The 16,573-nt window shown below is 42.5% G+C and overlaps 1 protein-coding gene across 1 annotated transcript in view; it reads left to right on the forward strand.

Annotated features, from left to right (window-relative positions):
- The window catches only part of TNFRSF21 (TNF receptor superfamily member 21), a 59,546-nt gene extending 43,332 nt beyond the window's left edge, over window positions 1–16,214 (forward strand). The window contains exons 5-6 of the mRNA XM_066637827.1: window positions 13,272–13,485; window positions 14,742–16,214. Of these exons, the coding sequence (XP_066493924.1) occupies window positions 13,272–13,485; window positions 14,742–14,971 (444 nt within the window). The 3' untranslated portion in view covers window positions 14,972–16,214. The remainder of the gene's footprint in view (window positions 1–13,271; window positions 13,486–14,741) is intronic.
- Window positions 16,215–16,573: the final 359 nt, after the last annotated feature.

Below are 16,573 nucleotides of genomic sequence, written 5' to 3' on the forward strand. Positions count from 1 at the left end.
TTGGTGTCACCTGGTCTGATAACTCATGGTGTCACCCCAATTAACTTTATTTATTTCATTATGGAGCTGTACAGGTTACCCAACCAATCAGTAACCAACAAAAAAAAGTGGCCAACTTGATGACACTCAGACAACTGAATAGGAATTCTAGTATTAGCTCTGATACAGGGAAAAAGGAGCTAACTCATAATAACATCTTCTTGGTTCCATGCTGTGTTATCATAACACCTCATTAGCTCTCAAAACATTTAGACTCATTGGTCAGTCTGAGTTAAGGAAATCCTCTTTTTGTGGCATAAGGCAGTTGTGCTTTTCTTTTGTGGTTATTTGGCTATAGCTTTTGATAGAACATGGAAGCTAAGCAGGTCAGGCCTGGTTAGTACTTGGATGGGAGACCATCTGGGAATACCGGGTGCTATAGGCTTTTACCATAGTCTTTCGAGACTGAAGGTTGCCAACCATTTCAGTGCAGTTTCTTTCATTGCATTCTGCTGTAAATTACACATTGAATGGTATATAACATGATGGTATTATTCTTAAAAACCACGACTTCCACAATTTTGGTAACTAGCATGTCGTGACCACCCCCTGGATGTCACCTCACTTAACAGCTTATTGCAGTGGTTCTCAAACTCTTAGCACTGGGACCCACTTTTTAGAATGACAGTTTGTCTGGGACTCACTGGATGTCTTGGCCGGGCTGTGACATCATCAAAGAAATGAAAATAAATATAAAGTAAGACAAAAATAATAAAATAAGGGGACATTCCTGTTAACCATTCCTGTTCCACCAAATGAATTTTCTCTGTAGCCTGTTTGCAATCACAACCCCCTATCCCCCCCAAAAAAATCGTTTAAGATTTTCAGCCCTACCCAGTGCCCAGTTCAATTTAAGTTCTTCTATTTAAACTATATCACCATCAGGATATCCCTAGCATAATAAGTCTAAAAAAGAAAAAAAATTACCTTACCCACCCAAGCCTCTGTTTTATTCCTTTTATTGGGGGTGGGAGGGGGATGCCTTCTGGAGCATTTGTTGAGTTTCACTTTCACCAGATCAGGACCATTCTGGTGGCCTTGCATTCTTCTTTGCCTGACCTGAGCATGAGTAAAGGCACCTTTGCTTATTCCGGAGTAAACGCCAATGTATAGCTTAGTTTCACTTTCCATAGGAGTCAATACTTTTGTCAGAGGCAGGAACTTCCTTTTCGGGTGTTTTTTGGAGGTTGTGTTTATCGGATCAGGACCATACTGGTGTCGTTGGATTCTTCTAAACCTGCCCTTTCCAATGGACTATGGCAAGCTTGCCTAATCATGAGTAAATGCTTGATATAGCTCAGTTTCACTTTCCATAGGACTCCATGCAATTTTTTTTTTTTGGCCATAACTTTTGATAGAATTGAGATATTTCACTCTGGTTTTTTATTGCGTTCAGTTGTAAATTATGCATCCAACGCTATATAGCATGATGGGGTTATTCCTAACCACCGCAATTTTCACGATCTTGCTCACTAGTGGTGCCCGGAGGTGACACACCCATGGCTGACGGGCCCCTTAGTCCCCCTTACTACGCTAGTGTTTCTCTGGAGATTCTAGAGTACCTTTGACCAAAAGTCTAATTCAAAATTCCTTTTACCTTTTTTTTATCCGACTGGTAGGTGTCAATGTCACCAGCATAATACCCATGTTTTCGAAGCCACCTCTTGAGCCTTGCATGCTCAGCAAATGCGGGTATGGGGTGTGGTTTTTGTAGAGGTGGAAATAGAGTTCTTTCATCCATCTAATTGGAGTAGGTTTCCTCACAATCAGGTGGATGCCTCTTTGTAGATGGGGCAAGAAATGTCTTTTTAGTGAGTACCAAACACCTTTAACATCTGTCAGATTCCCCAAGAGCAAAAGTAATTGAAAGAAGAGGTAGGAATTGGAGATCTGCTAGACAGGGCACCTTTCTACATTGATTTCCTGGAAGTGAATGTTAGCAAGAATGTTGGTTAAATAATGGGCAAACTGGCTTCTGATGTCACCAAGTAGGTAACTGAAGTTCAAATGGAGTTAAGTGGGATGTTAAGAGGACTCTTTCAACATATCATAGCCTGGTTTCTAGGTACTTTTAAAGTCAGCTGTGTTGCATAACAGTCCTTTTCTCTACTTACAATTGATGTATAGTCAGCAGATTTGAGCAGCATCATTTTTTTTCTGTGTAATTGGGCTTCTAAAAACGGTCAAAGTTGCTGTTGTTGCATTTGCTGCATGAATGCCACAACTGAAGGAAGCCAAAGCAAACTCTTTAGTGCAGTTGGATAGATAGCTGGTTATATGTTCTGTATATAACTGCAAGAATTTTACTCAGCAGTAGAGAGAATTTTTGTGTGTGTTAGGTATCTAAGGGCACAATCCTAACCAGGTCTACTCAGAAGTAAGTCCTATTTTGTTCAGTGGAAAGTGTGGTTAGGATTTGACTATCAGTTGGCTAGTTATACAGGTGTGATAAAGTTGACATATTTGCAGCACTTCACATTAGTGAGGAGGCCTGTATTGATTCCCATCCTTTCTAATCACCCCTCAATTGGTCTTTCTGCTCAAATGTGCTGTGATCGCATAGAGCAGGGGTGTCCAAAGTTTTTGTCAGGAGGGCCACATCAGCTCCCTGACACTGTGTCGGGGGCCGGGGACAAAAATAATTAATTTACATTTAAAATTTGAATAAGTTTACATAAATGAATATATTAAAGATAAACTTATATGAATGAATAAAGTTCTTGCAATAGCTCAAGGCCTATAAAAGGCCTTGCACAAAGCAAGGCTGGCCTTTCCTTTGCTGCTGCTACTGCATCACAGATGTGAAACAGCAAGCAGTGGAGGGAGCCCTCATCCCACAGCTCACGCGAGAGGTCAAACAGTCACCCTCATGCTGAGAGCAGTTGCGTCGGGCCAGTGCAGGCTCCAACAAATCTCCAGAGGGCCAGAAGCTCATTGGAGACTGGGGGCTCCCTGAGGGCCACATTGAGAGGCCTTGAGGGCCGCGAGTGGCCCCAGGGCCGGGGTTTGGGCATCCCTAGCATAGAGAAATGGAAATGACCTAGTTCTAGCACAGATGAAGCCACAATTTCTGCAGTCCTGTCTGCTGTGTCTAGTCAATGTAGTTTCAGTATCCATTTAGAGTTTCCTTCACAGTTCCAATACCCATGTGGATATTTTGTGGGTGGCACAAGATAGTTACTTGGTTATTTGAATATTTATAGCCTGGCTGGTGAAAATTCCTTTCATCGAAGACAGTATGCTCTGTAGTTCATATTGATGTTTCAACATTACTGGTCTGACCAAATCTAAATTGCATCCCTGATGAAATGCAGGCTAAATCAGGATTAGCCTTTTGATCCACTTTACGGTGTATTCTGGATCACCAGTTGTGGTATGAACTGCTAGCAAGTAGCAGCCATAGAAAGATGTTTAGAAGCAAGCAACTTGTATGTATGTCCTACAAAATTATGTTGAACCATTCCTGCCCAATGTTGCATATACGCAATAGGTACCAATGTGTGCACCTGGGGCCAGGCAAAAAATAAGTTGTTGGAAATTTAACACATCTCTTAAGTGTCAGCTTTTCCAGTTTTACCCAACCAGGACAGGAAGGAAAGTTTTATTGCAATCTTCTAGCTTTTCAGGGCCAGATTCGTTTTCTGAAAAACCTCAGGGCCAAATGCTATACAACTTTCCAGCACAAATGTAACTGCAGTGAAATCCCAAGGATGCTATCTTTCCTTACCTAGAGGAGGCCTCCATGACTGACCCTTCACCTCAGGGTGCAGTGCATGGGCTGCCTCAGTGCTAGAAAGTTGAATAGTATTGGCCCCTATAAGCACTTTCTAGATAGTGAGCCAAATGAAAATCTTTCTTATGTTTTCTCTACCATGAGGTAGAATTACTAGAAGAAACAAGGTACAGTATACAGCTTGAGTCTCATTATTCACAAGGCTTCTGTTCCCCGAACTCGGGTGGATGGCAAAAATTGTGTTAAAGCAAATCAATTTAAAAAACAATGACCCTTTGCCATTTAAAAACAACCTTCCAGACCTTGGTGATGTGAAATATTAGGCAGACAATCCATCAATCGGTCTCTCTCCAGGTGCTTAGAAAGGCTTCACTCTGAGCCAGCGACTCCTCCCTTCACCAATACAAAGTGATTATCTTTCTTTCATTTGCCCGGGGGAAGGGAAGGGTCGATTGTTTTGGAATGAAGCTGTTCTAAGTGTCTGGAGAGAGAATGATTAATGGGTTGTCAGCTGGCTGCCATCTCTCGAATTAATGAGGCTATTGTTAGACAGTTTTCCTTTAATTTAAAAAGCCCTTCTCATTGTGTTGAGATAGGAAAATCTGTGGTTAATTAGGTTATACCTGTAATCATTTGCATGACTGTCTCTCCACAACAGTAAGAAAAGCAGTTTTTTAAACTGATTTCAAAGGGAAACCTTTTTCCCCTTCTCCAGAGATCAGCACATTCCTACTCATTTGCAGTGGCCATTTGTGTTGAGTCAAATCCATGTATTAAAAAATCAGTGTATAACAAGGTTGGACCTATAGTAGGCCTCTTTGGCCTCTTAGTAGAGAGATTGAAGGAAAAATCTAATTTAGATCTGTAGTAAATGGCCATAGTAACTAGGTCATGTTAAGGTTAAATGAAGACCTTGTTCACACATACAGCAGAGTGAGTTGATAGAGCTCTGAGGTGGTGGAATAGACTGTACTGCAGACTTGCATGGTAGTGCACTGAAAAATGTGATCCCCACTTAGAAGCTCTCTACAAGCAAATGATCAACTTTGACAAAGGGTAGGCTGGATTAGAACTCTGACCTAGATGTGTGCTAGTTTGTATATATGAAGGCAAGTATTTCCTCCTGAACAGTCTGTGAAGTGGTGTAGTCAACTCTACTACTTCATTTGTTCTTCATTCTGCATGTGTAAGCCCAGTATTTTGGCTTACACATTATGCAGAATGAAACGTCCAAATACTGCAACATAGCATTTTAGATTGCAGATTGGGGGGGAGGGTTAAAAATGTCCCCGGTGTAGAAAACTTATTGCATAAATCAGCACAGCAGGAAGAGGGCTACACTGAATCTTTATCTCCTCTGCGGGTGTTGTATGTGTACTGAATTTTAGGGAGAGCATTACATGAAGGAACATTAAAAATGACCATGTCCCCTGCAACCTGAATCAGTACAAACCAGAAGTTTATCACTTTATTCTGTGTAATGTGTATATAGTAAAAGGAAGAGTTCTACCTTTTATGAAAAATAATAAAAATATAAACCAAAAATCCATGTGGTTCAGATATAAACTGTGGCATGCTGGGTGCTCTGAAGGGTACTGTAAGATCAGTGGCTTGCCTCAGATCACTTTGTGAGGTTTGAAGAGAAGATTTTGCTAACTCTCATTCACGAACCACTCTGCACCAGCTCTGCATGCAATTTCATCTGTTTTTAGCCTGCTCCTTAGTCATTTCAAGACAGTTTGCAACCAAGTGAAGATCAGTAAGTGAAGGTGTTGCAGCGGGCTCCTCTGGACACACCCATGAAGAGGTCTGTGTGGCTGCTGCTCAAGACCAAGGCATCGTAGACTTCATTTATAAACCCTTTAGGCAGCTGAAACTGTTCTAGTTGGGTGTTTCTTGGCTGCAATTCCATTTGTGTGCCCTCCGTTTTTACTTTCCCATAGCGGTCTCCATACACTGTCAGTGACCAACTTCAACCACATTGCTGGACACAGCTATGTCACAATGCAAAAAAGGGTTCAGTTTATGCTACTGACACACAGGAGTTGTGGGGAGAGGAATGACTTGAGAATTTTTCAAGTGTAGTCTATAATGCCTTTCATTTTGTAGGATAGATGCTTTTCAGGGGGATTGAAAATTCCTTTAAGAGAAGCAACTAAACTGCAATCAAAATTGGTTGACCATATTGCTTTGGTCAATTTAGTTTCATTATAAAACATATATTTGGATAATTTCTGTTGGAAGGCAGAGATGCACGTGTGCACACAGGAGCATTGTTGAATTCCACTGTCACTCCTTTTCTGAAGGATTCAGATTGTGGAATGTGAAGGATTCCCTGCTGAACCAAGACAACAGCTGTCAGTATATACAAGTTGAGTGTATACAGGTTCTGTTCCCAGAACTCACATGGATGACAAAAGCAAATCCATTTAAAAAACAATGTCCTTTTGCTCAGCAGTTTAAAAACAAACTTACTGACCTTTTGTAATGCACACAGTCTCTTTCCAGGTGCTCAGAAAGGCTTCACTCTGAGGCAGCAACCCCTCCCTTCCTTGGGAGCCCAGCACACTGGAAGAATGGAAGAGGTGATAATGACTTGCATTCTTTCACATGCTCAGGGGGAGGGGGGGTTCCTTGCCTAGGAGTGAAGCTGTTCTACATGCCTGGAGAGAGAAGGAATGATTGATTGATGGATTGTCTACCACTGCCCTCTCCTTCATTAACAAGGCTATTGTTAAACGTCTTTTTTCCTTTGATTTAAAGGGCACTTCTCAGTGCCTTTTACCTTTGAGATAAAACAGCAAGTTAAAAAAAAAATCCATGGATAATTAGGTTATACCTGTACATGTAGGTCTTTAACACAGAAGATTATATGACTGGGCTGGTTCTTGGCAACAATATGATGGTTTTAATATAAACATTGACCTGAAAGGATGGTTTAGTTTAATGAGAATGGGTTGGATTGGGTGCATGGAAGAATCTTATTAGCACTAATGGGAGCTAATTGCTTTGAATAATGGCAGCTAACTCTGTAAGGGCAGCTAACTCTGAAATATGCAGCCGCCATGGGTGCCCTCTGGGGAGAAAGGCGGATTACAAATCCAATATATATATAAATATAACTCTGCCTGTTACCCTTTCCGTTCCAGCCCCACCTCCTTTCCATTCCAGCCCTGTGACCTTTTCTTGTTTTCTCCATCCTTCCTTCTTTGTTTGAAGATAATTCTCCTTCCCTGTCAGCTTCTGCTGACACAAGTGGGGCCAGCATGCTGCTTTCTTTCTAGACAAAACACAAGCCTGACAGGCTTCTGCTCCAGGTCCCATGCCTGGAGGTTCAGTGCTTCATTGCTGTAGAATATGAAAAGAGTAACTTGAGTTGCAGTTAGAAACCTGTTTGCAGGGCTGACTCCAGATTTCAAGGTGTCCTTGGCAAAGTGCATTCCAGGGATTCCCTCCTATCTTGGTGGGCCCCGTACCTCCACCACCACATGAGGGCTATGAGTGCATTGATCAGCAGTGAGTCCTCCACCAGTGCATTGGTGCATTGACCAGCAGTGAGTCAATGCAGCAGTGCATTGAGGATCAGCAGTGAGTCCTCCTGGGGTATCCTGAGCCCTCAGCAACTGCCTAACAACATTTACCCCTTTTCATCAGTCCAACCTGCTTGAGGGCACAGTGAAAACAGGGCTGGCTACCTGACCAAACAACTTGCAATTTGTAGTAGCCAGACCCACTTGGTATTCCAGAGGTCAGGTAGCTCTTCTATAGGAGTATATAGACCACATCTGGATAAAATTCCATAACAGGGTTGTCTTGCGCAATGGGATAGCTCCTGACTTAGTCAACAAAGCAGAGTCATATCCAGAAGGAACACCAGGGAGGGTGTAGTCTTCCAGGTCAGTCCTGTCTGGTTAGAAGTTTGGTAAAGGTGTGACTTGTGTTTAAGCCAAGTGACACCAAGCCTTCACTTACGTCTTCCTTCCACAACTTAGATACGGTCAGACTGGGATGAGGACCTGCAGTGGCGTCCCTTGGGGGTGATTTCTCAGCTTGGCAGCACCCAGCTCAACTTCCCATACTGTCTCCTCTATATGTTATTTAATTCCATTATACATAGGGAAAATTCCAAGCAAACTCCTCAAACATCAGTAGGAGAACTTCTGACCAGCCCACTCTGTGTTGCATCAGTTTTCTGGAAGGGGTGGGTCAACAATCGGTCATCCTCCTGCAGTCTGAACTCATTGTATCACCAAATTTTGCTGTGTCTTCAGGGCAGGCCTCTGCACAAGAGTCCACCTTGAAGAGGAGAGGTTTGGTTGGCAACCTTCAGTCTCGAAAGACTATGGTCTAAGCCTACAGCACCCGGTATTCCCAGGCGGTCTCCCATCCAAGTACTATCCAGGCCTGACCCTGCTTAGCTTCCAAGATTAGACGAGATGACATATCATTACTAAATGTCAAAACCCAAACAGTTGCTATATAGAAATTTTTGTGTCTTTTTTGCATTTGGGAGCTGCAAGTGCAGAGTTGAGTTCACTTGAGTTTTCAGACATTCTTACATGAATACTGCTTTGTGCAGATCATGAATTGAATTAGCTGCCTGAGCCCTGTGGGTGGGTGTATTTTTTTGCTTTTGCTTTCCAGAAGCCTCCATTTGTTTTTCTTCATTTCTTAGAGCAGAGTGAGTCAGCATCCAGCCTTGGCAGTAATAGAATTACTGTTGATGGAATATCACTTGTCAGTTTGCTGACACAAACACAGAAGACTTGCCTTAGTGGAACCAGCCAACCTTTCCAACCTTAGTAATGGCAAACAGTTTGCAGCTCTGTGGTGCTGTACTTGCAGCACAATCCTATACAGGTCCAGCCTATTTATACATGGATTTTTTATACACGGATTTGATTCAACACGAATGGCCCCTGCAAATGAGAACCAATGTGCTAATCCTTGGAGAAGGGGAAAAATGCATCCCTTTAAAATCAGTTTAAAAAAACTGAACAGTCCTTTAACAATAGCCTCATTAATGAGAGAGAGGGGGGACAACTGGCTGACAATCCATCAGTCCTTCTCTCTCCAGGCGACCCCTCCTGTCCCCCTGAGCAAGTGAAAGAAAGGTGATCACTTTGCATTGGTGAAGGGAGGGGCTGAGTGAAGCTCCTTTCTAAGCGCTTGGAGGAAGACATTGCTGGATTGACATGCCACAACCTCAATAAATAAAGAATGAGACTGGGGACCTACCACTGATCCTGTCGCCCTCCGGGGGGGCCCAATCTGCCCTATTTCTCCCTACCTCTTGTGTCTTCACAACAACCCTTTGAGATAGTAGCCTGAGCAGGGCCAGCTTTAGGAGTTGTGGGGCAAGACAGTAAGAAGAGGCTGTGCAGGATTATCTCAAGAACTCAGTTTTGATAAGGCAGTTCTGTTATTGGATTGGATCCAAGCCCTCTCTTGCACAGGCTTTGAAAGGTTGCCATGACCACCCCCCATGAGGCTTCACAACCCACAGGTTGAAGAACAGTGCTGTAGACCTAAGAATAAATGCTTATCCAGTTTGTATTCAGATTTGTGACACAGTTCTGATGGCTACTCTGATTTTTAGATGGGTATCCACCTAGAGAGGGGGCAATGTGGTGGAATCTGCTGGCTTTACCCAAGTATGTCTCATAGCTACTTAATACATAAATACATCCCCTGTATCCCTTTTGTTGTTTTCCAGCAACCCACACTGTGTGGGCTTGGCCTACGAGAACTCATTTACCAGTGGGACCTGAGAACATGCCTTGAACACACCCAGTGGTGTTCTATAGCTGTGTGTTACTGGGAAAATTAGTCAGTTGCTTCTTGAGGCAGCTTCTTCATGGTAGAGAATGTCTGATAGACTTTCAAGAAACCCCACTTTTTCCTATAGTGCATTTGAAAAGCCACTGGTCTACAGTAACGTAAGAATGGACAGAGGAGAAGGAGCAGTTAATCCTTTCTGGTGGGCTGGTTTCCAGTTGATCATCTCTATTCTGTAAAACTATGCTGTTGTCTATCCTTTTATGATTGTATAGTTCATATAGTTCTGAAAACTTGGGAACATTGATTAGGAGGATTCTAAATTGGATTTGTGACAAAACAGATCCCTTGTGCAGATTTCCATAGTGACAATTTTTATATTAATAGCAATGTTCAACTTGGGGATCCCTGATAATACTGAGTTGACACTGAAATTCTTCTCCACTGGGACAGTACATGGTGACCACCAAGTGTTCTTGTTTGCCGCTACTAATTCTCCCATGGCTTTGGCATTCACGTTGAAATGATAGTAAGAAAATGTGACACTCAAGTCATTGTTTATAGTGCACTCAGTCGTTACATTTTGGGCCAAGCTGCCCCAGCCTGAGTCATTATAAAACTTGTTGATTGAAACAGAACAATTCATATTCTTCTTGTCTGCTGAAGGAAGCACGTTTATCCAGCAGCGGACCAGGATTGAATGTACCAAAGAAACGATGAGGTAGGCAACTCCACAGACATGTGACTTGTGGGTAGCAAATTCTGCAGATCAGAAAGGCCTTTTGAAAAGATTACAGTTGCTGTGTTGCCAAAGTGGCTTTAATTAAAACATTTAGACATTGGTAACCCTGTATTTGCGAGAGGTTCCAGTGTGGAACCCCTGCAAATGCCTAAAACCATGGATAAGAGGACCCCCCCCCCCGCACACCCATTTATCCAGAGTTTTACCAGGTGAAAAAGCGCTTTGCAAACTGCTTCCTGGCAGCCATGAAGTTTAGAAAAAACTGAAGGAGGTCAACAGGAAGTGCTAAGTTTGCTTCCTTTTTTACCACCTTTGAGTTTTTGCAAGGGAACCCTTGCAAAAACTCAGAGGAGGTAAAAAAGGAGCATAGTTAGCACTTCCTGTTGACCTCCTTCTGTTTTTTTCCAAATGTGCTGGCTGCCAGAAGACAGCTTGCAAAGCGCTTCTTCACCCAGTAAGACTTTAAAGTGGGTAAATGGGCACATGCAGGAGGGGTGTGGGGTGGTTTCCTACATCTGTAGATACCTGAAACCATGGGTACGGGATCCATGGATTTGGGAGGGGGGTGTCCCCCCTGTATTTTACCTTTTGGCTTAAGTGACAAGAGAGCTCACAGATCACTTAAAATCCCTACCAAAAAGTTAAGCAATCAAAACAACCACAATCAACTTACAGAAAATATAACTAGGAAAATAAGTCAAAGATGAAGACACAGAAACAGGTCAATTTCTAACAGGCATAACCTGAGAACCCCTAAGAATCACTTTTTAAAAAACCCACTTTGGTCTAATGCACCAGGGACCATAGGTGGTCCGTGAGACTCTGAGAAGTGGTCCGTGAGATCTCAGGGGGGAAAAAATGCTTTTGATCACTTCTCTGAGCAAGCAGCCCCCCATGGACCACCAGAAAAGGTGGAGAACTGACCACCTGCATCTACAGCTGGCAGCAAAAGCAGCAAACCAATCTTCTCTATAAATAATACATCTTTTAAAATTACAGGCAGCTCATGCTATCTGTGGGTTAAGTACCCATGAATTTCTTCATTTGTGGGTCCTAGAACTCATGGTGCAGGCCAACCTGGAGCCTCTAGAAGTGAGGGGAGCTGTGCTATGAAGTCTGCAGAGGCTGTGCCTATCTGCCTGAGGCCTCTGGACTTCAGAAGAGCCTCCAGACTGACTGGAGCTCAGCTCCGGCTGGGCTCAGGGAGGAAACCACAGGTTTCAAATTCACACAGTTTTCAAATACCTGTGGAATGGAACCCCCATCGATAATGAGGGCCGCCTGTATTACAAATTTAAATGTATTTTTTTGTTTGTGGGGGTGAAAGGTTGCATGTGGTCCACAACAATTGCACAAGTTGTACTGTGCTAGAGTGGAGATGTATTCACATAAGGTGAATTGATTCTAAATCTTACATCTTGCTGTGAAACAGAATTCTAAGCCAGTGTGTACTGGATCCTTGTTTAAAACCTTTAAGAACAAATATAAGTGATGATAAACTGAAGTGACTCACCTTTTTTGTGTGCTATCTCCAGCAATCCTTGTTCCTAGAACAGTTTTTATCATGGGTACAGATCACTCTCTCTGTCTTATTACCCCTGAATGTGCAAACTAGTGAAGGGAGAAAGATGTTCTCTCTGTTTCTTGGCTCCATATTTAGTTGTGGGGAGGGCCAATCTTTTGGCTAACAGGTTCATGTTGATTCCTCATCACCTGCTCCAGAGAATTTTCAGAATTTAATAAGTCACACTAAAAGTGGTTTGGCATTCTTATAGGCACTGCAAATTATATGGGTAGAGGTGTGGGGATTTTTTTTGTTATTTTTTCACAGATTTTGGTAAATCAAAAAAATTGAAAAGGGAGAAATGGCCCAAGTGTGTGTTTTTCAAGTTATCGTTTTTTAAAAAATTTGCTTGTTATTAAAGTGTTCAGATAGCATAGTGATTTTCAACCAGTGTGCTGTGGCACATTGTTGTGCTGCGAGTGATCCACAGGTGTGCCACAGGGGTTTTGGGCAAGGGTTGGTTACTAGCAGGGCCATTGGGAGATGTGAGTCTCCCAGCCAGCAGTGCAGTGTTCCTTGTCAATCAAAAAACCGATAGTGTGCCTTGACAATTTTAGCGCCTTGTCACTGTGTCGTGAGATGAAAAAGATTGAAAGTCACTGAGACGGAGTATACATGCACTAAGAAGGTGATAATAGGTGATTATAGTGAAATCTGGTGCAGCCCACAGATATTCCAGAGCTCCTGGAAGGATGTTGTAGGAAGCAAAGGGGGACATGGAAAACAGCAGAGAAAAAATGCATATGACAGCTGCTTCAATAAGGGGGGATACAAAATCATATAAATGTAGAACATCCACTCAGAGTACAGAACAAAGGCATAGTCCAATATTTATAGAGGGGATTCCATAGCATGCATCAATAGGCAATTTTACCTGACCAGCCCAGCGTTATTTTAACAAAGTGGTTGGAGCAACCTTTCATCGCATAACCACAGCTTGCTTGCAGTGCCCAACACCTCAGTTGGATAATGGGGCTTCTTGCAGTTGGATAATGGGGCTATGAGAATAAGCACCTGGGAGAGGAATGGTATCTTCTGAAAGCAATTGAGAAATGCTTGAGAAAAATGCAAACCGAAGTCCTCTAGTGCTGGAAATGGGTACTGCACCAATAAGATGAATGAACCCATGATGCCTTACTGGATCTTTCCAGCCTTCAGAGGCCCTGAAGACCTTCTGCAACTTGTTTAGAAATAAGACAGGACCACGAGGCAGCACAGAGAGGGGTAAAATTGAGGTTATTTCATTTTATTAGTAAAAATAGTTTTATTTTCATTTTTTGATGTGAATTTTTGCTTTATATTGTGTTATTTTGCATTTATCTCCCTGTATATGGGGTGCAATTCTTTTTGCATTGTGAATGAATAATACAAGTTGACTACTTATGCCCAGTATACCTTATGTCTTTATCTTTCAGTTTGAAGCTGACAAATTGATCCTTCCTGTAAATACCGGTCCTCTCAGTCCCACTCCCAGCCCACAGCCAGATGCAACCATTATCCCTGTGGAACCATCTCCCTTGGAGAAGAATAAGTGCTTCTTTGTGGATGAGTCAGAACCTCTTCTGCGCTGTGATTCAACTTCCAGTGGCTCCTCTGCCCTTAGCCGAACAGGCTCCTTCATTACCAAAGGTACAGATTTTTGTCTCACTGAAATTGCACGGAAAATTTTTGTTGTTGTTGCATCACAATAATAATCCCAAAGTGGTTAGTGAAGCAAATGAGGAGATTGTTGCCTGTCCCTGAAGGGCTCACAATCTAAAAGGGTACACAAGAGATTTCAACAGTGACTGGGAGGGATTCTGTGCTAGCCTGAGATGATTAGCGACTTTTGCTTTCGGGTCATTCCATGTCAAGTGGTCTAGGGCTCCCTGCGCAACCATCATGGATTTTAATGAAATTTTGTGTGTAGAGTCCCACATGTCTCAAACGAACTTTGGTAAAGTTTTAGGTTTGCTGGTGGAATACTTGTGGAGATATAGCCATGTGTTTGACCCCATACTGCAACCGTGTTCAGTACGATTGTGAGATTTTGACAACTTTGAGACATAATATCTCCCTTGCTCTTTTTTTTCAAAACAAATGAAACTTGAGACGTGGGACTCTACACACAAAATTTCATTAAAATCTGTGATGGTCACGTGGGGCACTTTTCAAAAACTAGACCACTTGACATGGAATGACCCTTTCCCCTTCTTAAATATCAGAGAGCTGCCATGTCAAAGTACTTCTTTGTCCAGTTAGCAGGGCTGTAGGGTCATAGGGTTTTCATGAGTATAAAAGAGACAGCAAGAAGGGGTTGGGAATGCAGACTTTAGTTTTGCCCTGTGTAGCACATGTTTAATACTTATGTAGCAATTCAGTATACATCAACGCATGTTTTATAATGTATGAAAGGAGGTAATCTATCTTAAAGGAAGGAGACCTGACAAACCAAAAGCATATTTTTAACACTTATTGTATTATACACTTCCTTCAGAGAGCTCAGGACACTGTACATTGTTTCCTCTTTTTATTCTCACAAATCACATTGTGAGGTAGGCTGAGCATATGAAGTTGCCTTTACTGAGTCGTAGCTGGGTAATGTCTACACCAGGGATTCTAAAAATGGTGGTCACGACCCACCAGCCTGGGAAGCCCTGTCTCTGGCCCCTTAAAGGGCGGGGAAGGCAGCAACGCGATTCCCAGGATCGCTCTGCAACCTGGGTCGGGGAGGGGGTTTGTACACTTACCTACAGCCAGTGCCAACCTCCTGGGGGGTCTGGGGAGCCTGTGGACCTCCCTACAGGCCTCCCCAAGCTTCCAAATTTCTGAAAAGAGTTTTTAAAAAAACGCTCACTTCTGATTCCTGGAAATGCTGAATTAACAGGATCACTTGCTCTTTGTAGAAAAGAAAGACACAGTGCTGCGCCAGGTGCGCCTGGACCCCTGTGACTTGCAGCCCATCTTTGACGACATGCTTCACCTTCTCAACCCAGAGGAGCTGCATGCTATTGAAGAGATTCCACAGGCCGAGGATAAGCTGGATAGGCTGTTTGAAATTGCTGGTGTCAAGAGCCAAGAAGCAAGCCAGACACTCCTGGATTCAGTCTATAGTCACCTGCCTGATCTGCTTTAGGCCTTGGTCACCGAATGCACGCTGTACGTACACCACACACACACACACGCACACACACACACACAGGCTGCTGCTTGTATTAGCTTGGCACCTCTTAAAGACAATTGACAACATGCAGGCAGGCAGGACATGTTGTAGAACCTGTGGCCAGTATTTTCTTCAAGTTTTTACTTTTTTTCTCCTTGCCAGAATTGGGGTGGGGGAACAGTTTGCAAACCTTTTGCACCTTTTCTTGTTTATTATCTGAATTAAGAGATCTTGTTTTCTCCTCTTCATTACAACATTTTCATTTCTCACTGTACTCTGTTTTAAGCACTTTAAAAAGAAATCCACAGACCACAAATGTTCGTACTTTTATTGAAACTGGACTTGTGCTTAATCTACTTTAATATCATGAGATCAATTTTGGGTGGTTTTCTTACTCCGGCTTGAATCTCCCCCTTCATTTTATGTCTTCTCAGCCTTCCTTGCCGTGTTCATACATTTGAGGCATACGTGAAAAACATTTGTCAGACAAAAGAGTTTAATCAACTTTTTCTCAAGGTGACTTTAAAGAAAAACACTGTAGTGTTTTTATGATTCACGTTCATTTGCGTTTTACTAGCACACTTAATTTATTGTATGGTTTTCACCTGGACAAAGCAGAAAATGCTTGGTGATGTCCTCTTAAGCTATAAAGCAGAAACTTTTTAAATTTGCCTCCAGCCTTCAAGACAATAAGACATTGTGGCCTGCAACTGAATGTAACTTCATACACTCAACACAAGGGGAGTATTTTTTTGCCTTTCCATTTTAGCATCTCAGCAGGCTCAGTCATTTTGGAGTGGGACCTGGAGCTGGACTCCAGAAGAAAGCAAACCCTGGTGGTGCTGCATTTTTCATTCTGTAAGACGTACTGATTTTTGCTTCTAAATGATCTCCTTTTTTGTGGCTTTTTATACAGATGTGGCCAACTGGTATGTTTCAAAGAACTTGCTTGGTCTTATCATTTTCCCCCTTCCAATCATACTTCACTTTTTATTAAAAATGCTGCATTATAAGAAACCTGCCTCTATTATATTTGCAACTACTATATTCCAGAAACAAACCAGTCTACAGCCAGGCTCGTTTTGGAGAATATCACAAGGATGGCTTGTGCGTTTAGCAGGGAGCAAGGGTTGGAGGCAGAGGAAAAACTGACATTGGAAAAACTTGCCTTCTGGTGTACTAATTTATTAATAAATACTAGGTGTTTGCTACTTGATGAATGCTTCTGTCTGAACCTCCATTTGTTGGATACTTTGAAAAGAGTTCTAATGGTAACAAACAAGCTAGAATGTGTATCAGTGAGTGTCCTGTTCCCAGTTGTCCGACTTGACAAGTTTGCATTCAGTATTCACTCATAGCCTGCAAGAGTACAGAGGGTCATAAAGCCAGGAATTATGTTAGCTTATTGACCCTGACCTTACACCCTGTAGAATTGTAGCCACACGTGGGTTAATCTGAAGGCTCTAATGGCAGTTTTAATCTCGATCATGAGCCTCCTGTGTAGCATATCTACCCACGGTTAAAAATCCAGAACTGCAGTGAATAAAACTTAAGGGTTTTGTGCAATAATTTCCC

This window comes from Tiliqua scincoides, chromosome 1 (genome assembly GCF_035046505.1).
Source record: "Tiliqua scincoides isolate rTilSci1 chromosome 1, rTilSci1.hap2, whole genome shotgun sequence".
Lineage (NCBI taxonomy): Eukaryota > Metazoa > Chordata > Lepidosauria > Squamata > Scincidae > Tiliqua > Tiliqua scincoides.